The 25134-nt window shown below is 37.4% G+C and overlaps 1 protein-coding gene and 1 non-coding gene across 3 annotated transcripts; both read left to right on the top strand.

The window, feature by feature from the left end:
* Positions 1-2013: 2013 nt before the first annotated feature.
* Positions 2014-23368, top strand: TRA2A (transformer 2 alpha homolog). 2 transcript variants are annotated; one of them, XM_087428940.1, is made up of 8 exons: positions 2014-2196; positions 13283-13416; positions 16846-17011; positions 18235-18423; positions 20955-21070; positions 22173-22295; positions 22616-22683; positions 23100-23368. In XM_087428940.1, exons 1-8 carry the CDS (start codon positions 2161-2163, stop codon positions 23108-23110), a joined length of 843 nt encoding a protein of 280 aa, XP_087285066.1. In that variant the 5' UTR covers positions 2014-2160; the 3' UTR covers positions 23111-23368. The 2 variants fall into 2 exon arrangements, with proteins under 2 accessions (XP_087285066.1, XP_004418977.1); XM_004418920.3 differs by having other exon boundaries at positions 22170-22295.
* Positions 20105-20208, top strand: LOC147918211 (U6 spliceosomal RNA). Its single transcript, XR_015553505.1, has one exon. It is a non-coding gene; the product is annotated as a U6 spliceosomal RNA (small nuclear RNA).
* Positions 23369-25134: the final 1766 nt, after the last annotated feature.

Raw genomic sequence — 25134 nt, 5'->3', positions numbered from 1 at the left:
TGACGTCACTCCCCCAACTTTTTTTAAAAACAAGTTCAAAAGAATTTCAAAATGAAGAGAAAAAATAGAACTTGTCCATTCAAATAACTGTTGTCCTTCAAAGTATTGTCTCTGAGATGTTAGATATTTATTGTAGAGTTGTGACAGTTTTTGACCTTTTCTTTTGAAAGTGCTTTCAGTGTCAGTTTAATATAACAAAAGAAAAATAGTTTCTTGCAATATTAAAAAAAACTATTATGGAAAATTTCAAACACACAAAAGTAGAGAGTAACCCTTATATTCCCATTATGAGTACTCTTATGTACTCAATACCCAATTTTAACAACTAGTATCCTTCCCATATTTACTGTATTATTTTGGTCTTTTTTCTGGAATAATTTAAAGCAAATCTCAGATATGTCATTTCATGGTAATGACTTCCTTCTTTAAACATATTCACCATACCATTATCACACCTAATAAAATTCCATAATATCATCAAATTCCCAGTCCTTATTCAAATTTTGCTGTCTCAAAACAGTTGCTCTGTTTGAATCAAGATTATAAGGTACATGTTTAATTATGTCTCTTAAGACTTTTAGTCTTCAACAGTCCACCTTTCCTCCTACACTCTTATTTTTAGATTTATTTAATCTTTTGGGGAAATTAGGTTATTTGTCCTGTGGAAGCTGATTGCTACCTCTTGGTTTTTTTTTTTTTTTTGGACTTATTTTTCTATTTCCTGTGAACTGTTGGTTAGATCTAAGGCTGAATTAGATTTGAGATCAACTTGGAGGGACCACAAAATACTTCACAGAAGGCGATGTGTAGTTATTATTGCATCACATCAAGAGGTAGATCATGTCTGGTTGTCTCACTTTTAGTAGTGCTAAGATTGATTGGGAGGTTCCAATCTATAAGCCTTATTCCCTCATTATAAAATTCAACATCTTTTTAAAAAGTAGATGTTATATATTTTTACCTCTATGAACAGCAGACACAGTCAAATCTTGAAGTCTTGCCCAGGGGTAGCAATCTTCATAATAATGTTGAATTAACTTTCCTAACATAGAACATGATTGAAGGTCCATGTCAACCTTTTTTTTTTTTTTAAGAGCACATTTCCCCCCCCCCCAAAGCCCCAATAGATAGTTGTACGTCATAGCTGCACATCCTTCTAGTTGCTGTATGTGGGACGCGGCCTCAGCATGGCCAGAGAAGCGGTGCGTCGGTGCTCGCCCGGGATCCGAACCCCGGCCACCAGCAACGGAGCGCGCGCACTTAACCGCTAAGCCACGGGCCCGCCCACCATGTCAACCTTTTATCCAAAGTATTACGGGAAAAAAAAATTTTAAGAGGAAACTAATTTTAAAAATTTCAAAATACAAATAAAGCTCAAAGTCATCTCAGAAATTATTACCATGTTTGGGAATCAAGTAGCTGGACTTGGGAGGTCTTTACAGCTACAAAGCTATAAAGAAATATCTAAGTCAAAAAAGAGTAATAGGGAGCTGAGCATCACAAAAAATAAAATTGACACAGTTGTCTCTTGGAGAAGGGACTGGACGCAGGGAGGGGTGAGACAAGGAACTGTAACTTTTCATTATAACCCCATCTGTGCATGTATTACTTCGATAGCATTACAAAGGGCAAATGTTGAAGAAAAGTAATAAATTGCTGAACACATCCAAAAACAAAAGCCTATTCATTATATATACGCTCCCAGTTTCTTCTGTTTCATTAGAATCCGCTTGGAAAATATTTAAAGGGGCCAAGGTCAATAAAGGCTCATCTGTTGACTGAAAATCTTCGAAAGGACTGACGCGTTGGAAAGGAGTCTGAAGTTTGGAGTTTATTTGCGGGGTTTTGGTTCCAACGAGCCCAGGTTCCGGCATTCGCCCATCCCTCGGCGCTGGGCCAAGACCTCCAAAGAGCCTCGCGGGAGGCGGGGCCTCGTGACGTCACAGAGACACCCGCCCCCTTACGTCGCGCACTAGGGAGGCCAGAAGGTTTCTGGCGGTATCGGCGCCATTTTGCCGGAGCCTGCGACCGAGTGGGAGTGGAGCGAGGAGGCCGTTGACTCTTTCCTCCTCCCCACGGTCGAGTCAGCAGGTTGATTAGGCCATAGGCCCTCAAGCCGAGACTTGTCTCTTATTTAGTTCTGGGGAGCGCCTGGCCGACATGAGTGATGTAGAGGAGAACAACTTCGAGGGCAGAGTGAGTACAAAGCCGCGGGAGCCGTCTTCGGCGGCGGCCCGATGCTCGGGGTTTCACGGGGACAGGCGCGGTCGGGCGGGGTTGTGCGGAGTTCTGCGGGGGCCCGTGGAGAGCAGCCTCTGGAGCCATCGCGGTTGCTTCCTCACATCCCAAGATGGCTTCTGGGTTCCACTTCTTCCCCAAACACCACGAATATCCCTCCTCCTCCTTTTTTGGAGACTGACTGGTACCTGGACTCCTGGGTCCAGTTTCCCCCGGCAGTGCGCCCTCCCTTCTCCCCAACCCTAAGGCTTCCTATCTCTGTTGGAGGTGTGGGTCCCCGTCGCGGTGGGGCGGGAGGAGACGGCAGGGAGTTCCCCTCCGGCCGCATAGTGGTAGGTGCTTCCTGCGGTGGCATTGCTGGCGACCCCGAGCACCGTAGAGGGTCTCGGGGTCGAAAGTGCGCGGGGCTGTCGTCTGGGCGGGGAGAAGCTGGCGTGGGACTAGCTGGGGCCTGTGTCTCCTTGGCTCTCTATTGCAGTGAGCGGCCGCGTCTCTGTTGGAACCGGCGGCGTTGCGTCTATAAAGGCGAAAGCCTTGAGGTTGAAGGTGGGACGAGCCCAATGAAGTGGTTAGTCAACGACCGCACCGACCCTTAAGCGTTCTTAAGACGAGAGCTGTGAGGGGAAAACTACGCGAGGAGCCCTTTTCCCTTAATGTCCCTTCTACTTTCTTTCACCTCAAAATGAATGTGGAAATGCTATAACGCCTTATTTTAACGCCTTATTTTTCTAATTCCTTGATGTTGGGTGTTTTTTTTCTATTCTTTATATCTCAGCTTCTAATGCTTTTCTTCCTATGACCTTTCATCTAAAAACTGACTACTCCTTTACAGGTTTTTACGGTAAAAAAAAAAAACAGGGCATCGTCTGTCTTAAATTTACATAACTGAACAAATAATCATGGCTCAGTATTTTAAAATAGCTAGTCAGTTTATATTATAACTCAAAACATTACCTGAAAATTACAGGTCTTCTCCCATTTCTCTTCTCAACCCATCTCCCAGCAAAGAGGGCTCAGAGGTTTTCATTATTTTGGGTCGATGAATATAAACATGACGGAGATACGTTATTCTCAGCCTAAATGTGCTAGAACGTTTATCAGTGTTTAAGTTATATTTCCAAAGTTAACCCTCGTAGTGGAAATTGGTGGAAGTGAGTTAGTGTGAAACCCTGAAAAGAAAACAAAATCTCCAGGCAGCATGTTCTGGCTGTTGTGTTGGTATTCTAGTCACTAGGGGAAACGCATAAAAAAAACACTTAATATGTGTGCTGGAGGGAATGTATTTTGTCTTTTTTAGAAGCTCATAATATAAACACCTGGAACCAGACAGCTGTAAATCAAAAGGTCGGTTTAGGCTTTTGTTCTTTTTTGAGGAAAGAGATTTAAATACGTTAGAAACAAAAAGCTACTTTTAATGCCTTTAAGATTGGACTTTTTAAATAAAATCTGGACCATAGCTATAAATGAGTAGTTGAATCTGCTCGTTTTTTTAGGATGAAGTGTTGATTGTCCCAACAAAGTTTTTTAAAATCCTGTAATAAAAATATTCGGTGGCAGTCGTAAGCTGCTTCTTGTTTTGAAAATGTTGGTTAAGGGAAGAAATTTTGGTGCCTATTAATCCTTCCTTCCATTAACTTTAGTACAAAATTTTTTCTGTTAAAATTTGTTTTGATTTGGTTTATGGGGAAATGAAGAGCACTACTATTTGAGGACCTTGTTTTCCCCTAAGTTCCTATTTTTTAATTAGTCCTCAAGTCGAGGAATGGAGCAAGTTCTAGATAACCACCTTACCCACCTAGGAAAATAATACATGTAAGAGTCCCACCCAATTTTAAGCTAAAATGTATGTAAGCATTAACAATTGATTTTAATAGAAAAAAGGTTTTTACCTTTTTCCCCCCTCTTACTTGTTTGTGGTTGTAGAAAATATTTTTTCATGCGTGAAACCCAAGTACATTTCAGCGTGAATGAACTCAGTAGATTGAATACATTCACGCTCACCTGTTAACATTTTTTTTTTTGGTAGGTTGAGGTGATTGTCTTTATTTGTAGTTGGTTAAAGAATTAGAAGAATGCCAGAAGCTTTTCTACCTTTTTTTATTGTTTCTTAAAGCAATTTAATTTTCACTAATGCTTTTGGTTTTTAAACTACGGTGATCTTTTATCTGCTAACCACAAACCAGTTTAAAAAGTTTTTATAGAATACAATTGTTGTGGTCTTGTCTTTGTATTTAAATGTAGTAACCTTTTAGAGGGGCTCAAAAAGATTTTGAAATGATGTTTTTGAGAAGTTTAAGTAGTTATACTTGAAACTTTTTGACTAAAACAAATTAGAGAAAACACTGACAGGTCAGTAAATGAAATTCAGATTTCATTTACTTTATCCACGAAATAAACAGGGCAGTTATTAACCTCATCTCACTGAAAAGATATTTAGAATTAGAGGGTAACTTTCTGGAGCCTGTGAAATACCTTAAGGAAACGACTGATAACTAATGGTTCCTACTTGTATAGCATTTTAGAATCTCCCCCCCCCCCCCATCTTTGACATATTTTCTAATTTATTGCTCACATTTATCTTGCAAGGGCTGGAGTACTCTTACAATTTTAGATATTAAAAACTGAGGCCCAGTAGACCATGCAGCTAGGAATCTGAGATTTACAAGTCCCAGTCCATTGCTCATTGCATTCATACACTATGCTATATATATTTTGATTTACTTTTTTAAAAGGAGCACACTGTACTTCAGTGTCTCAGAGCCATTAACGGAGTTGGCTAAAAACAGTTACAGGAGCTTAATTTTCCATTATAGATTAATGTCTCTTCCATTTTAAAGGACTGGAGTAAAGGAACTTTAAGAAAGAAAATTTAATTGCCTGAATTTTGTTATGTGACCCTAAAAGTTAATCAACCGAAATTCCCTTCTGCCTGAAGTGAAACTGTTGAGCACCTGCTGCCTTTTTACTAAAGGCCAGGTGTTCTTGAGGGAAAGAAAACTTGGAGTCTAATTTGAGATGACTGACAGCTCAATTCTGGGTAAAAGTAAGTATATAATCAAGTGCTGTGTGACAGAATTAAAAAAATAAGGAATTCGGAAAATGGAGCTGAGCAATTTTGTGAGGGGATCGGGAAAGCTTTAACTAGGATGTAAAACTTGCACTGGATCTGATGATTAGGGAAATGAATATTAATTGTATGAGTGTGACAATGAAGTTGCTGGAATAGTGAGAGATGATAGATTTGACTAAATATGCAGGCAGATAATGGAGGGTTTTGAATTCTAGATTTAGGAATTTGGACTTAATCCAGTATGCAGTAAGGCGCCATCTATGAATTCTTAACTCTGGGAGTGGCATAATGAAAGGAATTTTAGCGAAGAACGGAGACTGGTACAGGAAGAGCAACAGGGCACACTTGAAATATTTAAGGAAAGAAAGTATGAAAAATTTGGTCTAAACAGGACAGCAGTGGGATGTAAAGAATGAGTGAGACATTTTCCGGGAGTCCAGGAGAATAGTGTTGCCATTAGAATAAATGGGTCCATTAAAGCAATTTGCTTGGGAGATGTATATCAAGTTAACAGAAATATTTTGAGTGAAAATGTCTTTTGGAGCTGGGAGTGAGGTTGGCACTTGAGCATGTCATCTTCATAAAAAGAATGAGTTGTTTGCTCATAAAAAGAATGAATTGCGTGCTTCAAACAGCTTCAAGTAATAGTGGAATTGTGATCTCAAAAAAAAATTGTCCTTTATAGAAATTAAGGATAATGGAAATTAAGCTTTTCTTATCACCTTACTTATTTTATTCCCCCTCTACCCCTAATTTTTAAACGAAACTAGAAAAACTGAGTCCAGTTTTTTTTCATACAATGGCCCAGTGTTTTAATGGAGGTTAATGATCGTTTGTCATGTAGGAGTCCATCTTATAATTCCACAATTGTCTATGCTTTGTAGTACAGTTGAAGAGAAAGATGCTACTTACTCTTGCCTCCTTTTCAGGGCTTGTTCTGGGTTCTTAAGTAGCTGGAATATTTTTAACAGACTACTAGTCTTAATATACAAGATGATTGGATGATAAAAGTGAAGAGGAAAACACAAATTCACCTGTATCAATTTTGAATTAAAATTTGTGTGTGTTAAGGTATTGTTCAAGAATAGCAGAAATAGCTGAAGGGTTTTTTCCTTCTCTGAAACCTGATTTGTAATAATAGGGGCGATGACTACACCATTCAAAACCCAGCTTGGAGACTGGCTCCTTTTACAAAGCCCTTAAACTGGGCTAAAAAATTTCTGTTGGTGAAATTTTAAAATAATAAATGTGAGGGTACTAGTGAGGTTTGCCCTCCCCCCCTTTTTTTTTGTTAAAAAAAGAATACAAATAAAATTGAATCCCTATTTTACAGATAAGAATGTCAGCGCTTTAGCTTTAAAAAAAAAACAGTTCAGCTTCTTCAGCAATTTAATTTCATATATCTCGTCACATCACCCTGTTACAAAAGAATAAGGCTTCCTTTCTTATAGTAGGGTAGTATTATACCTGAGAGAATCTTGTTTGTCTTGGGTTTATTTTCCTGAAGTTAAGTACTATCATCTATCCAATTTTAATGCTTTTTTATTCCACTCAATCATTTAAGCAAAAAGTTTGTAAACTTAAGGAAATATTTTAACGTTCAAATTTTTATGGTTGAGATTCTTTCACTGAAGGGTGCTAATTTAATTTGCTCAATATGGGCCGGCTCTGTGGCTTGGCGGTTGAGTGCGCGCGCTCTGATGCTGGCGACCCGGGTTCGGATCCCGGGAGCGCCCCGAGGCACCACTTCTCCGTCCAACGCGAGGCCGAGTTCCACGTACAGCAACTAGAAGGATGTGAACCTATGACATACAACTATCTACTGGGGCTTTGGGGGGAAAAAACTGAATAAATAAAATCTTTAAAAAAAAAAAAATAATAATAATTTGCTCAATATATAGAAGGCAGGATTTTAAAAAGGAGCAGTGCAACTAATTGTACCCATATTGCATAACTGTAATTTGACATATTTGTCATAGATGCTTCTTATGATTTGTACCATTCCTAAAATAAGAATAAAGAGTCTTGGGATCTGAAAGAATATCAAGGGATTTAAATATTTAGGAGTGAGAGTCATAAAAAAAATACAAATAAACTTTGTCTCTATGGACTTCATTTTGTAAATGAACTGATTTACCTGTGGTGTAACAAGTGTGAAATGGCTGTGAATAATCAGCATAATAGTTTCCTAGAACTTGCCTGACAGTGTGAAAACCTTCTCTTTGGTAGTATCACTCCCTCAGGCATCAAATAACTAACTCTGGGACCTTTGTAAAAGGTATATATTCACATGCTAAGTGAATTAATACTGTTATTTGTTCACATGTCCTAACAGATTTAGCAGGACAGAAGTGGAGATGAGAAAATGGTGAAGATCAGATGAGGAAAAGAATCAATAAACACTGTAAAAAAAAAAAAAGTTGAGAGGGGAATAATAAAAGGAAATGTGGTTTCCCCTCCCTCTTTCAGTTTACTGCCATATATAGTTGTGTGTAATCTTTATTCTCTCAGGATTTTCACCAAAGGTGTAAGTGACTAGGCCTGACCAATCTGAAGTAGAAGACAAGGTGTGATTTTTCCTTTAAACTGAGGCCCTGTAGTCTTGCTTATTCAAGATTCATAAATACTCCATGACATTAGAAGAAGAGAGCATAAGTATAGAATTCTGTAACAGGTTCTTGGTAGTTTGTTTTGGGCTTTTAATATAGCTAAACCACTTTAGTCCTTATAAACTTGTTTTCTGTACCATTGAAATTGCCACTTACACACTAGCTTTTTGGACATTACGGTTGGTCATGACATAAGCTGGCTGGTTTATGAGCCATGTTTAAAATTTGTCCGAAGGACTATAAATTTTACAGGTAATTTCACAGTTGTGACATGAGTTTAAATTTGATTATATATGTGTAAGTGCCAATTTCTAAATAATTTATGTTAAGTATTCCCAAAATTATTCCAAATTTTAGAGAAGAGACACATGCAGTGTTAGAGCATCTGTGAGCCTTTCAGATACAAAGACCACTTTAATCTCACTCAGCAGGCAGCATACAAGGATGATCTTAAAAGAGGGGAAATTATCCTTTAAAAACAGCTAATGTTATGAGCAGTTGGTATTTTCTTTTTTTTTTTTTTTTTTTTTTTTTAAAGATTTTATTTATTTTATTTTTTCCCCCCAAAGCCCCAGTAGAGAGTTGTATGTGATAGCTGCACATCCTTCTGGTTGCTGTAGGTGGGACTCGGCCTCAGGATGGGCCGGAGAAGTGGTGCCTGAATGCGCACCGGGATCGAACCCGGGCCACCAGCATTGCAGTGTGGGCACTTAACCACCAAGCCACAGGGCCGGCCCTGGTATTTTCTTTTTAAGAAATTGCTCTGACTGGGGCCGGCCCTGTGGCTTGGTGGTTAAGTGCGCGCGCTGCGATGCTGGTGGCCCGGGTTCGGATCCCGGGTGTGCATCGAGGCACCACTTCTCCGTCCATCCTGAGGCCGAGTCCCACATACAGCAACTAGAAGGACGTGCAGCTATGACATACAACTATCTACTGGGGCTTTGGGGGGAAAAAAATAAAATAAATAAAATCTTTAAAAAAAAAGAAATTGCTCTATAGCAGTTATGGGTTAAGAAGAGACTGGAAGTAATTCTTTTATAAGCCTGAGTAAGAGTCTATAAAAGAAGCAGCCTATCATACCCAAGAGGAAGGAGGCAGAACTGCTATTTCTGTGGGCCGAAAATAAAGAATTGAGTAAACACGGGTTTCCCACAAGTCCTAAAGAATGAAGTTCTTAGTACAATGAATATTATAAGTTATTTGGGTAATCTAAGTACACCCTCCATCTTTTGGACATATATTTTACCTAAATGCACTAATGTATTTCTATAGAAATAGATCTCCAGTTTCATAAAGTATTAGGAAAATATGTTTTGAGAAATTTTGTTTTAAAAGCTTATACTATATTCATAGAGATCTGAATTTGTGTAAACTTGGCCCAATTACTTGGCATACAGTTTGCCTTGCCGTAATATTAGAATGGGTTACAGCATAGCATTTAGATTGGTTTATGTGTTTATTTTAATGGGTTTTAAGTACTAAGCATATATATTGTCGGAATTTTTTTCTTCCCCCTATAATATACTAGCTGTATTAAAAGACAGTGCAGTTATTGCTTGCTGTAGGAATTGTTCATGTTCTGTAGTTCATGTTCTGCAACAATATGTGCATGTATTTAATAACCCTTTTTCCCGATTAAAAGAGTAGTACATGGTTATGTGGTTATTTACAGTGTGTAAAATACAACCGTATTTTAACACATAAAAGAAAGTTGGTTCTTAGACTGCTTGTATTGAATACACTGTAGTACTTTCTTAGTATTCATGGTTAGCTCCCTCCTTTTTATTTTTGGCTGTCTCCTTCAGCTGCCACCAGAGGTAACTTGATAATAATAGAAAAAAGAACAAACACACGCCATTTAAGCAGATTGTACTGTGAGAACTTTCTGCTTGGCTTCTGGTTTATAGTAGGTAAGGTAGACTGGAAGCTAACTTAAAATTGCTTTTAAAATTCATGATAAGATTTGGTTGAGTCGTTAATCTGCCCCTTTCAACCAGGCAGCTTTTTTGAGGGGGAGGAAGATTGGCCCTGAGCCTCTTTTTGCTTGAGAAAGATTGTCACTGAGTGGTTGTTGCATCCGGATGCAGATTACTGAGGAATTTGTGGAGTTTCTTGACTGGACAGCTTTTAGTGCAGGGTAAGTGTAGTCTAGTGAAACAGGACAGTTACCACACCTTCTCAGTATTTAATTTTTTTCTATTTGCAATTTCGATTCAGTTTCCAAATTCTGAATAGTTTTATGACTTTCTTTGAAAAAAGTTGAAATGATCGTTTCATAATGAAATGGTCAAGGGTAGAAAAGGATAATCCAGCATTGTCCATAAAGGGCTTATTGTAGCCTGGTTTCTAATGCACAGTTTAGTGAAAATAGTATGTATTTGGTACCAGCTTTTGAGAAATAAGTTACTTAAAAATGGTGACTATTAATATGACCATTTTTCTGTGCGTGAAGACTCTGTTAGCTACCATTTCTTACGACAGGCCATTTTTTTCGTATTATAGTCAAAATAATTTTGAAGAAGTAAAAGTTTATTTTATGCTTTGTAGTTTATTCTTTAGGTTAAGTGTACTGACAGTTATTGATTTACCTTTTTAGTTAAGTCTTTAAACTGTTTTTGGAGGTTAAAATGATAGTGACAACTTTGTAAGTAGGAGTTAAAGGGGAGTTAAGAGGACTGTTTTTTAACCTTGAATGATTCCATGAAGAAATTTATGCAGATTTAGTTTTCCCTGATATAAAACTTGAAGGGTAGGCAACAGAGGAGGTTAGGTATTTGTGACACCTTGCATAATAAAAAGCAAGCCTTCTTTAAAAATATGTTGATGTCTTTTGAAAAGATACTCTGTCATATCTTAATGCTTTGTTAACAAACTAGAAAATTGCATTTTTTCCGATGAGTTGCTGTGCCAGAACTGGGATTTAAAATGTAAATTTTAGGATGTTACTGAGTTGCCTTGTTTACATTAATTCCTAAGAAGTGGTAATTTTCAGCACTTTTGAATAATTTTTAACCATTAGTTATGTTTATGAGGGAGGACTTGAAAATGAAATATACACATATTTGTACCATAAAATTTTTATCTTGTACTAGAAGGCTTCTTCACATTAACATTTAAGAATAAATTTGGGGTTTTAACATAAGATTTTGATTTTTATCCTAGTAAAATCGAAGGTTTTTACAGTATCACAGAGCACACAGCCTTCTGATATGTATGTATAATGAGAACTGTGAAGTTTATAGGTACTATTCAATCTACTGGTATTCAGTGATGGCATAAGTAAATGTTATACCAGAGGATCTGTTTTATAGAGGAGAAAGTCAAAAGATAGGAAGGTATTCTTAGCAGTTTAGTTAATGAACTAGCCTGTGAGACTTCAATTACAAGCAAATAAGCCATACTTTTTTTTTAAAGTACTGAATATGCTACTTTTTTACAGTTTAAAGGAATGAAAAAGCCTAAGTTGCTGTGCCTGCTCCAGGCATTTGTCCAGGCATTTAGAGTGTATCTGACATGTGGTGAAAGACTTATTGTAGGTAGCTAAATGGGAAAGGTTGATATTGAACAGAAAGGTAGCCTTATATTTCGGTTTTGTTTTTATCTGAAAAAAATAAATAGGGAGTATTAGTACAGTTCTTGATAAATAAGGCTTTTGACATTAAACAGAAAGTAAAGGAAAAGTTTTAAAGAAATTGCACGGTAGTCTTATGGCGTAAATGAAAATTGGTGTGAAATTGGGATAATTATTTACACTAATAATTAAGGCTTAAATGGACAGAGAAACCAAATTGTTCATCCTGCTTTGGTCATAAGTGCCTCATATATCTGTCAAATTAAAAAACAAGCTTTTAATGAGTTTCAAATTATTTGATTTGGAAAGTTTTGATTTATATCCAACTCTTTCAGAAGTCAGTCAGTTTTCTGATACAGGATATAGTCACTGAAGGGAGTACAAGTATGCATGACTGCATAAAATATGCAAAAACTATGAACAGAAGAGATGGGGTCAGAAATAAAGACACTGATACTAATTTTGTGATACTTCGTGGATAATATAGAATTTTTAAATGGCACAGTTGCAAAAATACATATATTAGGAATTTATAAGCCAAAGGGGAAATTTTAAGAATTTCATGTTTTCTTTTCCCCTCAGTTTTTTAGTATCTTTGTTTTACTTCAGAACATATCTTTCTAGTTAAGTCAGAGTAAACAAAGATAGTGGTCAAACAAAATTGAGAGAAGATGTTAGTAATTTTTTTTGTTTTTACTTCTTTGAACCTTAGCATGTGTCCTATAGTGTGCGAGTTTAGATAGGTGTGTACAGATATTTCAGCCTAGAATGCTTTGCTTCAGTTCTATCTTGATATCTTAACATGGCTTAGTGAAAACATTTTAAGATCACTAAGAATCTTCAGGTGATAAATTAGTGAAAATTTAAGACGTAGATGGGGGGGTTACAGTTAATGTTAGATTTATGCTTGAATTAAGTATTATATTAAAATTGTTCACATTTTAGGAACTAGGATGAAACATGAAAGGGGAGGAGGGTGAAGAGTATGGTAAAAACATTTAGAGAAATTCAGTAAATTCTCTTTAATTGTTAGAAACTAGACTTTTGAACAATTTTAAAGATTATAAAATTGTTTTTTTAATAAACTAGTTATTTGCACTTTACCTGCTGGCTTTACCATTTGGTAGATAACATTCTGAACTCCAGCAGAGTTTTATAATCCCCACGTGCTTAAATATACTAAATGTTCTTTTTCCATTAAGGTTAATGTTCGTGAAGAAATTGAAGAGTTTTTTCCAAGAATGTGGAAGATAAATCAAGATAAAAGAAGGCTAATGAAAAGTATTAAAGATCAGAAAATTAAAATTGAATGGGGGAAAAAATTGAACAGAAGATTGGTCAGATAGAAGCACTTGAATATTTTTTTAAGGCTATTTTGAATTGTTTGAATTGGGGAAGAATACACGAAGTATGAAAAATGAAAAACTCAATGAAGAATGAAGAGAAGTAGAAAGCAAGAGTGAAGTAGAATTAAAAGAATCTGGAAGAATGAATGGGTCCTAGGTTAAGTAAATGTATGGTTTATGTTCCAGTGTCTGTATGATCAAGTTGTAGATGAATTTGCATGATTACTTAGTTAATAGAGAATTGGCCATCTGGTTCAAGTAGGGAATTATTGAGGACAGTTAGCAGTATTAACAGTGGGTTAATAATGAGCTGAAATTTTTTCTGGAGGGTGTTGCCTAACCATTTGTTTTTCAGGAGCAATCAATATAAATAATTACGGTACTTTAAATGTTAGGTGTTAGGCATCTACGTGACCAGTGCCATTTGTAATACTGTCTTCTTTGTTAGGAGTCTCGCTCTCAGTCAAAATCTCCAACGGGAACTCCTGCTCGTGTAAAATCGGAGAGCAGGTCAGGATCTCGTAGTCCATCAAGGGTTTCCAAACACTCTGAATCCCATTCTCGATCAAGATCAAAATCCAGGTAAGTGTGATTTAAATAATACTTTAAATGCTTTCCTTGGATTTTTCAGGGCAAAGTGGTTTTTAACAAATCCCTCATTTGTGTTGCATTTTGTTAAGAAATTTCACCAAAGACTCAATCATGAAGTAGTTTTTTTCAAACTGGAGTTTAGAAATGAATATAGTATATTCTAGATAAAGACTCAGATAAGGTAGAATCACCTCCTAGCCCAGTTAATCTATCAGATACTAGCTAACAATACAAGTTAAATATATGTCCATTGACTTTAATGTGCTTGGCATTTGAGGATAAGTGTTTGATTTTACTTCAACAATATTTGTACAACAAAAAGGTAATTTTCTTTATTGGAGACTTGGTGTGTCATTTATTGTAGAAAAGGTTAATGAATGTTTGTTGGACAGGTTATCAGAATGATTTGAGGGGCCGGCCCTGTGGCACAGTGGTTAAGTGCACGCGCTGCACTGTGGCGGCCCGGGGTTCGCAGGTTTGGATCCCTGCCTCGCCCCGACGCACAGCTTGTCAAGCCCTGCTGTGGCAGCATCCCATATAAAGTAGAGGCGGATGGGCATGGATGTTAGCCCAGGGCCAATCTTCCTCAGCAAAAAGGAGGAGGATTGGCAATGGATGTTAGCTGAGGGCTGATCTTCCTCACACACACAAAAAAGAATGAGAAGCTTTTTCAAGATTCACCTTCCAGCTATGTCTGTTACCTGAAGGTTCTGACTCAGTAGATCCAAGGCAGAACTCTGGTCAGACGTAATTTGGGGGGATGAGGAGAATACCTGGGTGATTCAGAGCCCCTACCACTTCCACTGACAACAAAAATTCTAGTGAACCACTGCAAGGGTCACTGTATCTGATTTCCCAGGTATACTAAGGTGGGAAAAGTTAAAAACAACTTGGACAGTTAGTTTGAAGGCATCGTAATTTCTTGATTAGAGACATAATTTGTGTCTCTAAGGAGGCACAAGACAGAAGAATCAGTTAAAAGGCTATACTTTTCTTGAAGTCCACAGCTACGTCTTTTTTTCTGGTGTATCCAGGATCCAGCCCAGTTCTTGATTTACTGACCACTCTATTTAATTAAACCCATATATGCAGAATAGCAATGGATAGAATTTGGGTGTAGAAACAGAAATGAGCATATTTTCATTTTAGGACCTTTGCACTTGCTGCCCTCAGCCTAGAATTCTCTTTCCTCAGATATTCTCATATCACTTGATTCATTTCTCTGCTCATATGTCACCTGAGAAAATTAAATAGCATGGGCACTATTCCCTTACTCTTAATTTTTTTCATATTTGTCACTATCTGATTTAGAGAAAAGATAGGCACTCTTGAAGGGTTTTAAATTAACATCTTGCTTTTCATTACTATTTAAAAGTAACAATTGAGGGCCGGCCCCGTGGCTTAGCGGTTAAGTGCACACGCTCTGCTGCTGGCGGCCTGGGTTCAGATCCTGGGCACGCACCGCTTCTCCGGCCATGCTGAGGCCACGTCCCACATACAGCAACTAGAAGGATGTGCAACTATGACATACGACTATCTCCTGGGGCTTTGGGGGAAAATAAATAAAATTATAAAAAATAAAATAAAAGTAACAATTGATATTTTAAATGACAGATTTTCTTATTAGTGTTTTTTATTTATTTTTTAAACTGAGGCTATAAATTAGTGCTAAGGTAAACGAGAAAGAGCCTGTTTCATATCTTTGCTCATACGTAAATTTTATTCATACATACCCCATCCTACCCCAGAAATGATTAATTTCTTTTAAATAGGCCACTCATTTTATTTTTGTTCCCACTCAGAAAACCTTTGTTTGCCTCCCTTCAATAAATCTGTACTCTGAGCTCAATATTCAAGATTTTACACAATGTTGTCTCAATCGTTTCCTAATCTTCACTCTCATTACTTCCTTTGTAAGTATCCTAATTCCTAGCAGATTGTACTATTTGCAATTCTCTAATCACATTTCCATGTCTTCTTGCCAGGGAACCTTTGCTCTGGCTATTCCTAGAACACTTTTCCCCCATCTACCTTGTAATATCTGTTAAGTCTCCCAGCTTTATTGTTAGCCTTCCTTGTCTCAAACAATCTTGCCTCGTTAGCTTTATTCCCTTCACTCGTGTATTGTCTTTTTAAAGATTTTTATTTTATTTATTTTTTCCCTCCAAAGCCCCAGTAGATAGTTGTATGTCATAGCTGCACACCCTTCTAGTTGCTGTATGTGGTACGCGGCCTCAGCATGGCTGGAGAAGCAGTGCGTCAGTGCGCGCCTGGGATCGAACCCGGGTCTCCAGCAGTGGAGCACGCGCACTTAACCGCTAAGCCACGGGGCCGGCCCATGTGTACTGTCTTTTTAAACTTTCTGGCCCTTATCTTTTATAACATTTATTGAATGTCTTTTATAACATTTATTGAATGTCTTACAGAAGTTGTTTTGTATGACTATCATCACTACAGACCAGTAGTGTTTAGTTAAGGGTGGGTCATAATAATAGATAAGAAATTGTTGCATTTATAGGCAAAGAAAGAGGCCTGAGAGTGACTGGAAATAATCAGAGATAGGAGATGAACTAGGGAATTAGCAATGGGGAGATGGGTGAGATGGTGAACGCTTGAGGAAATGAAGGCGACTATTAGACTTAAGACATGAAGACTATTAGATTAGATGGTATTTAGGTTTTTGATGGATTAATTTAGATGCAAGATTACAGTGAGCTAAAGAAAGATTGGAAAGGAAATGATACTTTGAAGGGAATATAGAACTATATTGAGAATGGTGATAAGAATCAAAGGATTTTATTGTAGTGGTAATTGGTGATTTGTTTTGTCTTTTTTGTGGTAAGATACACATCAACAAAATTTGCAGTCTTAACCATTTTTAAGTGTACCGTTCAGTGGTATTAAATACATTCACATTGTTGTGCAGCCATCACCACCATCCATCCCCATAACTCTTTTTATCTTGTAAAACTGAAATCTTACTTGTTAATGACTCTCCATTCTCTGCTCCTTCCAGCTCCTGGCAACCACCATTTTACTTTCTGTCTCTATGATTTTGACTGCTCTAAGTACCTCATATGAGTGGAATCGTACAGTATATGTCTTTGTGACTGGCTTATTTCACTTAGGATAATGTAGAATATTGCAGAATTTCTTTCCTAGTGGTAGTTTTGTTTTGTTTTGTTTTTTCTTTTTAAAGAAGATAGAGCCTTATACATACTTGTAAGGTGAAAAGAGTGAATGTAGGAGGGATAGACTGAGAATGAAGAGGAGATTGTAGTGATTAAGAGAACAAGAGGAAGAATACCCTTTCCTCACAAGGGAGAAAGGAGCTGAGAATAAGCAGGGATATATATATATAGGTCCTTGGAGTTAGCCATTTTGTTTCAGTATTTTTACCTAAATTTATTTCTCTCAAAGGTCGAGGTCAAGAAGGCATTCTCATAGACGTTACACTCGATCCAGATCCCATTCTCACTCTCATAGGAGACGATCTCGAAGTAGGTCATATACACCAGAATACCGGCGTCGAAGGAGCCGAAGTCATTCTCCAATGTCTAACCGGAGAAGACATACAGGCAGCAGGGTATGTGGTTTTTAAAAGTTAATGAAAACTTTTGTCTTTCCTATGTATTTAGTCCTAACATAATAGCTTGCTTTTATGAGAGCTAGACCACTGTTTAAAACTGGTGCTCCAGGAACAACATCCTTGAGTGCATGAATATTTCTATTCTTGACTTTTGAGTATTTAAAACAGATGAGGGGCTGGCACCGTGGCTTAGCGGTTAAGTGTGCACGCTCCACTGCTGGCGGCCTGGGTTCGGATCCCGGGCGTGCACCGACGTACCGCTTGTCCGGCCTCGCTGAGGCCACGTCCCACATACAGCAACTAGAAGGATGTGCGGCTATGACATACAACTATCTACTGGGGCTTTGGGGGAAAAAATAAATAAATAAATAAAATTAAAAAAAAAAATAGATGAAATTTGGAAAGAAATGATACATTCCAAGAATTAAAATGAAAAGCATAAACTGAGTTGAGACCATTGAGATAAGGAAAAGGGCAAAGAAATACCAAAAACTCTGTAGTAGTAATAATAGCTAACACTTACATTGAGCACTGTGCAAAATTCTTCAATACATTTAATACTCTTAACATCTCTGTGAGGCAAGTTACTGTGTTATGGATAAGGAAATTGAGTCTTGGGTATGTGACATTGAGGTTTGTTTGTTTTTTGGCTAACTGGAAAAGCCCAGGTTTCAACCTGGCTACTTGGCTCTTGACATTCCTGTGCTTAATTGCTGTGCTGTGCTTCTCCCATGTGATACTGAATCATTTAACCGTGGTGGAGTGTGCTATTATTTAATGATGTTTTGAAATCTATTCATTTATTTTTCAAATCTGCATCATGGGAACATTGAAAGCGTATCCTTGCAAAAAAATGAAAATGGAGGAGGAGAGTCTAATCAGCAATTACAAAGTCAGATTATGTACAAATGTGTAAGGGATGTAAAACATTTGAATAAACTAGAAATATGGCATTAAACTAAGGATAAATTCTTAGGATACATTCTGAAAATTGCTGGGCTAGAGAGTAAGGATGTTTTTTATTCAGGCTATATTCCAAAGAAGGCCTGAGTATACTGTGAACTATAAAATATGGATAGTTTTTATCCTCTTAGGTTCTTATTTCCACGTGAGTTTAAACAATATAGTTGTGTATTGGGTGACATGTTTTAAGTAAAATATTTCTCTGTGTTTTTATTTTAATTTGAAGATTAAAATTAAATGTCATCTTTATTCAACAGGCGAATCCAGATCCCAACACTTGTCTTGGAGTGTTTGGCCTCAGTTTGTACACAACAGAGAGAGATCTTCGTGAAGTATTTTCTCGATATGGACCATTGAGTGGTGTCAATGTGGTTTATGATCAGCGAACTGGACGATCACGAGGATTTGCTTTTGTTTATTTTGAGAGAATAGATGACTCAAAGGAGGTAATTTTGTTTATATAATTATTTGTCAATTTGATGATTGTAGTATTGAGTTACTGTTAAAAGTTGGTTAATAGACTCCCAGTTCCATGAACATTATGTCCACTTTCATTCTCTGACCTGATTCAAACTCTATTTCTCAGTGTTACAATTGGAATGGCCAGTTTCCCTTTTCATTTAATACTCTCTGGTTGAAATCTGGCCTTCTAAAGTGAACAATATATGTTTGAGTAAATGAAAAAAGTAAAGTCTGTAAGTGTTCTCTTTTGAATAAACCTTATTCGTGCTCCAAGCCGATGATTAAATTGACTTTAAAATTATATAGTGTTTAGGTTTAATCTGTTTAATTTTTTAGGTGTCTACTTAGCTCCCCATGTATAGATAACAGAGCATTGTTTTTCTCTTCTCTTTTTTTTTTTTTTCTTTTGTGTGAGGAGATCAGCGCTGTGCTAACATCTGCCAATCCTCCTCTTTTTTTGCTGAGGAAGACTGGCCCTGGGCTAACATCCGTGCTCATCTTCCTCCACTTTATATGGGACACCGCCACAACATGGCGTGCCAAGCAGTGCGTCGGTGCGCGCCCGGGATCCGAACCGGCGAACCCCGGGCTGCTGCAGCGGAGCATATGCACTTAACTGCTTGAGCCACCGGGCCGGCGGCCCATTTTTCTCTTCTCTTAATATTCAGCTATCGTTCTTTTCTATAATTGAAAAATAATACATAGAAGGAATTGGTACTTTTTTGTTTAGTGCCATTCTTAATTTGCCTAACAGAATGATCCTAATCAATGTCAGTGATTTGAAATAGTGCTCTTCTAATGTGTTAGGTATTGGATTATAAAGGAAGCAGTAGGCTTGTTTTGTCTATACTAACAGTTCATAGTGATTGAGTTAAAAAATTCCATTTGAAGAAATTTGAAGCTCATTATTAAAGTTTTATCAAACCTTAATAAATGGTAAGTACTGGCATTTCTTTTTTGTATTTTACTTGACAGTAGTTGGATATAGGTCATTATTGCTCTATGAATCAACAGTGTCTGATTGCAACATACACAGTCATAATAAAAGCGTATCTTTCAAAACTAATAGATGCAGGGGCCGGCCCCGTGGCTTGGAGGTTAAGTGCACGTGCTCCGCTGCTGGCGGCCCGGGTTCGGATCCCGGGCGCGCACCGACGCACTGTTTCTCCGGCCATGCTGAGGCCGCGTCCCACATACAGCAACTAGAAGGATGTGCAGCTGTGACATACAACTATCTACTGGGGCTTTGGGGGGAAAAAAATAAATAAAATCTTTAAAAAAAAAAAAAAAAACAAAACTAATAGATGCTATTGGCATCTGGTGAATAGAGGCCATTGATGATATTAAACATCCTGCAGTGCACAGGATAGCCACCCACAACATAGAATTAGCAGTCGCAAAATGTCAATAGTGCTGAAGTTGAAAAACCCTAGATAATTCGAACAAAATAATGCTCCAGGTTGTAAGTCATTTTTTGTAGTAGATGTTCTAATAGGCACTCTGATGGTTTAATTTGTCAGTATCATGGCTTTTTCTTACTGTTACATATCTGTGATTTGTTTATTCCTTTTCTCAATTAAGGGATAAATGTGTAAATGTGGAAAAACCAGGATATCTGACCTGAAGTGAAAATGCAAGCAATAGCACAATTAAAAATTTTTTTCAGTGCTCGCTTCAGCAGCACATATACTAAAATTGGAACGATACAGAGATTAGCATGGCCCCTGCGCAAGGATGACACGCAAATTCGTGAAGCGTTCCATATTTTTGTGCAGAAATAGAAGTATAATAATGTACACCTGAAATTTATACAATGTTATAAACCAATGTTGCTGCAATAAACAAAAAATTTAAAAAAATTTTTTTTTCAATTGAAACTTGTCATATCTGTTGATTCCCCCACTCCCCCCCAGGTTTATTTCTGGATAAAGTAAAATGAAAATGGCAACTTTACTTAGTTCCAAAGAACTTCTTGCAGATTTGTTAAAGTGATTGAATTATTATTGCATTTATTGGTATTAGTGCCAAAGGGCATAGCGATGGGGAGTGTAAGCGCAGGTATAGAGAGAGGAGCACTTGTTGGCAGGTTTGGAAGTTCCTTTATGTTTGGAGTTCACTAGGTGGCAGTGTGTTACCTAAGGAATGGCTTGATTAGTTTAGACTTGTCAGCTGAATTGCAGTTTCTGCTTTTAGTTGCCTAGACTGAAACTAGATACTGCAGCCTCAAGAGTTATGCAGGCTTCCCTGAGTTGTATGGTTCCTTTTCTATGGCTGTAGCTGCCTCCAGTCTTTCAGCACAGGCCTGCTTATGTGTCCGTGTGTACATTAGAAGACTCAATACTATTGACAGGCATATAGCAGGGATTACTGTGTAAAATCTTAGACTCTATTCATAGAGAAAGAAGTGTTTAGAGTTTTGAAATTTCAAAGGGAAAATATATTAAATTTGTTGCAGTTTGGGTAGTTTCTCCTTGGTGAATTATGCATGACTTTCTGTGCCTATTCTCCTTTAAAGGCTATGGAAAGGGCAAATGGAATGGAGCTGGATGGTAGAAGAATTCGTGTGGATTATTCTATCACCAAGAGAGCCCACACACCTACACCAGGCATCTACATGGGCAGACCAACTCAGTAAGATTTCAAGTTTCCTAAGCTAAACTGTAAGAGCCAGAAATCCACCAGATACGCATGCAAAATGTTGATTAATCAAATGATAAATTTTTTTTCTATGTTAAGAGTTATAAGTTATTTAATTTGTATGTATTCTTCGAATCATTTTATTTTTTTGTATATATATATATTTGAGCAGGCAAAAAAATTAAAACTATTGAAGTACATTCCTGGCTCTTGGTAGTTAAACAAAAAGGTTATTAAATACTAGAAAAATATCATATGCTTTTTAAATATTCTCTTTCTATTCTTATGTGACCTTTGAACCTTTGTATATAAGGAATGGTTTTACTGGTATTAGTGTTTGTTTTGGGGGACACATTGTGTAGAACATAAGTGGGGGCTTTTATAATGTTTTTTAATGTAATACAACCAAAGACTATTTATTTCTTAAGAGAAAGAAGGAATATAGGCTTTCATTTAATTTGAAACCTTACTGGGGGAAATGTAGGATTTGGCAAGGAGAGCCTACAGCAAACTAAAGTGAAAATAGTGTCCCTATGATTAGGAATTGGGAAAACAGCAGAAGAAAGGGCTTCGAGTTTAAATTCACTGCCAGAGGTTTAAATACCAGAGCTTGAAATTGTTTTAGTGCTGGACCTCAGTGTAAGACAGTTAATTCTCTTTGGTGTTCAGGGTTAGTTACTTTTTTATTCTTGATGTGTATTAATTGCTTTTGAATTAGTCATAAGGACTCACATCTTAGCGTTTGGTACTGTTTCCAAGCTTCAAATGAAGCTTGGAAGTGAAGCACAGTGCTTTATTTCACCTTGTTGAAAAGGTCCTGCTGTTTTGGGTAGTGCATTAATAAAGCAGTTTATAGTTTGGACAGATTTTGTGAAATCATTCCTGGTTATTTGTGTAATGAATGGGAAGCCAAAGCAGAATACCATGGGAGTCAGCAAAGTGAGACATGGAGATAACTGGCATGAAAAGGTTATTCTTTCTCCCTTGTCTCCCCTCCTTACTCCATTTTATTTTATTTAAGTACCAGTTTGTATTAAATAATACTGGAAAATAATCATTCACATTGGTATGAAATTTTTACATTTTTCTGTAGTAGTGGTGGCGGTGGTGGTGGAGGCGGTGGTGGAGGAGGAGGAGGTGGCAGACGTCGAGATTCTTACTATGATAGAGGATATGACCGTGGGTATGACAGATATGAAGACTATGATTACCGGTACAGGTAATGTTTTAACTTGTGATTTCTGTTCTAAATTAGATGATAATAATAGTATTTGGCACATATTTAAAATAGACTTTGTATGATGCTTTCTGGAGAACGTAGGAAAAAAGTATTAAGACTGAGAACAGAGGTTAATTATCTGTATTTGCCAGTATTTTCTTGTGCCATATGCTTACTATTTTGGTATCATTTGACACACAGAAGACTTAATAGTTATCATCTTGAGTCCATTATTATTTTGAATGACAGGGAATTTTTATTTTCATCCGCCTCAGTGGAGTGATTATGTTGTATGCTAAAGAATCTTTTATTTCCTACAGAAGAAGATCACCTTCTCCTTACTATAGTCGATATAGATCACGATCAAGATCTCGTTCCTACAGCCCAAGTACGTACAGTTTTGCTTTTGTAGCATTAAGAACCTCATTTCTGGGCCGGCAGGTTGCACAGCGGTTAAGTGCGTGTGCTCTGCTTCGGCGGCCCGGGGTTTGCAGGCTCAGATCCCAGGCGTGCACTGGTGCACCACTTGTCAAGCTATGCTGTGGCAGCAACCCATATAAAAGTAGAGGAAGATGGGCACGGATGTTAGCCCAGGGCCAATCTTCCTCACCACAAAAGAGGAGGATTGGCATTAGATGTTAGCTCAGCGCTGATCTTCCTGACCAAAGAAAAAAAAGAACCTCATTTCTAATTACTGGTTAATTTTAGAAAATTAGGGTATATGGTGACTGTTACTATAGTTGGAAAAATATTAGGCAAGTCACTATAATTGTCATTTTGACTTTTTTTTTTCCCCCCTTTCAGGACGCTATTGATAAACAGAATGGTTGCAGTTGAGGACATCTTTTTCTTTCTTTTTCTCTTTCTCTCTTTTTTGTTTAATTCTGGATTTCTCCAAGCTTCTAATCCTTCCTATTCCTTAAAAAGAACCCTTAAAAAAATCTTTGGTTTATTTAGCATCTATACTTTGTCAATTGTATTGCTGTTTTCCACTCCTTTTATTATCCTCTTAAAGGTGTAATTGTTGTCATTTTGAGTAAACATCTTGAGTAAAAAAGGAACCTCCAGTGTTATGCTTTGTAAATGAGTTTTCTTTGCTTTTACAGAAAATTAACTCTTGGCTAATCAAATGAGGAAAGAAATGATCTTTTTAAAGCTTCTTTTGTGTTACATATTGTATTAGACATTGTATTAGAGATCTGCATTTACAAGGAACTCCTTTTTTAAAACTTTCTTTTGGAGAAGATAGTAACACATAAAGTAGTTAAGTCATGTCAGGTTTGTCTGGGTTGGCATGGAGCAAGTAATGTAGAAAGTTTGAAGCTATAGAAGAAAACACTTGGTCATTTCTTTTGAAGAACGGAATTTTTGAACCCTAAAAATTACGTTGTTTTTTAGAAATGAAAAGCTTGTGGACTCCTACAAAACATGTTGTATTTAAAATACATCTGTTAAAACTTACAAACTTAAAGTGTGATTTTTGCGTTCAGTTTATTGAAGTTTAAGTATTCCTTTAATCAGTGAAGGATTTATTTATTACTTAGAGCAATTGTATACTTCGCTGTTAGAAATTTTGGAATTGGGACAATAGTTAGGCAGGCATTGTATAGTACAGTCCGTAGAAGATACGTGTGGGGAAAAGTCTCCTTTCAAATAAAAGTTAATTTCTTTGAAAATGGGACTGTCTCTTTATTGTGGTACAATGAGAAAATATAACTGGATTGATTTAGGAACCAGTCCTTTTTCCTAACATTTTTGCTTACACTTGAATGCATAATCTGTGTCTCTTCTTCAGTCTTTAAAAACTCTTGTTTTTCTTCCCTCCTCTTTTTTGTGGACCAAGTTATAAATATTAAGAGTATTCACTACCAAGCACCATGCTGAAGGAAAGAAACAATAGGTCTTCAAGAAGCCCAATGCTAGTAGGCTTCAACGAGTGTAAAGCCAGGTATTAGAAGACTAGGAATCACTGCCCTAAAGAGAATATTAATCTGTTGATTATAGGAGTACTTTAGGGCCGGCTCCGTGGCTTGGCGGTTGGGTGCGCGCGCTCTGATGCTGGCGGCCCGGGTTCGGATCCCGGGAGCGCCCCGAGGCACCACTTCTCCGTCCAACGCGAGGCCGAGTCCCACGTACAGCAACTAGAAGGATGTGAACCTATGACATACAACTATCTACTGGGGCTTTGGGGGGAAAAAACTGAATAAATAAAATCTTAAAAAAAAAAAAAAAGGAGTACTTTAAAGATTTAAGCAGCATATTAACAAAAGTGAAAACATTAGCCGCGGGCCGGCCCTGTGGCTTGGTGGTTAAGCGCGTGCGCTGCGATGCTGGTGGCCCGGGTTCGGATCCCGGGTGCGCATCGAGGCACCACTTCTCCGTTCATCCTGAGGCCGAGTCCCACATACAGCAACTACAAGGATGTGCAGCTACGACATACAACTATCCGCTGGGGCTTTGGGGGGAAAAAATAAAATAAATAAAATCTTTAAATAAAAAAAAAAAAAAAAAAACATTAGCCGCAATATGCAAGAGAATTAATAGCCATATGAAGAGACACTAAACATAATTAAAAATATAATATTCAGATATCACGTGTTAATGGAGAAAAAACAGGGAAGGAGAGTAGGGGACTAAGGGGCATACAGGTTTAAAGAGGGCAGTCTTTGAAGGATTCCCTGAGAAGGTGAAATTTGAGTAAAATCTGAGGGTGAGAAAGGGAGCCTTGTGGATGTCTAGAGGAAGAGCATGCTAGGTATAGGGAATAGCAAATGTAATGGCCTTAAGGCAGTATTATACTTGGAATGTTGAAGAAGAAGGGAGGTCAGAGAGGACAGAG

The sequence above is a fragment of the Ceratotherium simum genome, chromosome 1 (genome assembly GCF_057802395.1).
Source record: "Ceratotherium simum simum isolate JZ-2026a chromosome 1, ASM5780239v1, whole genome shotgun sequence".
Lineage (NCBI taxonomy): Eukaryota > Metazoa > Chordata > Mammalia > Perissodactyla > Rhinocerotidae > Ceratotherium > Ceratotherium simum.
The sequence above is the reverse complement of the archived record's forward strand: the minus strand, read 5'-3'. Positions and strand labels throughout refer to the sequence as shown.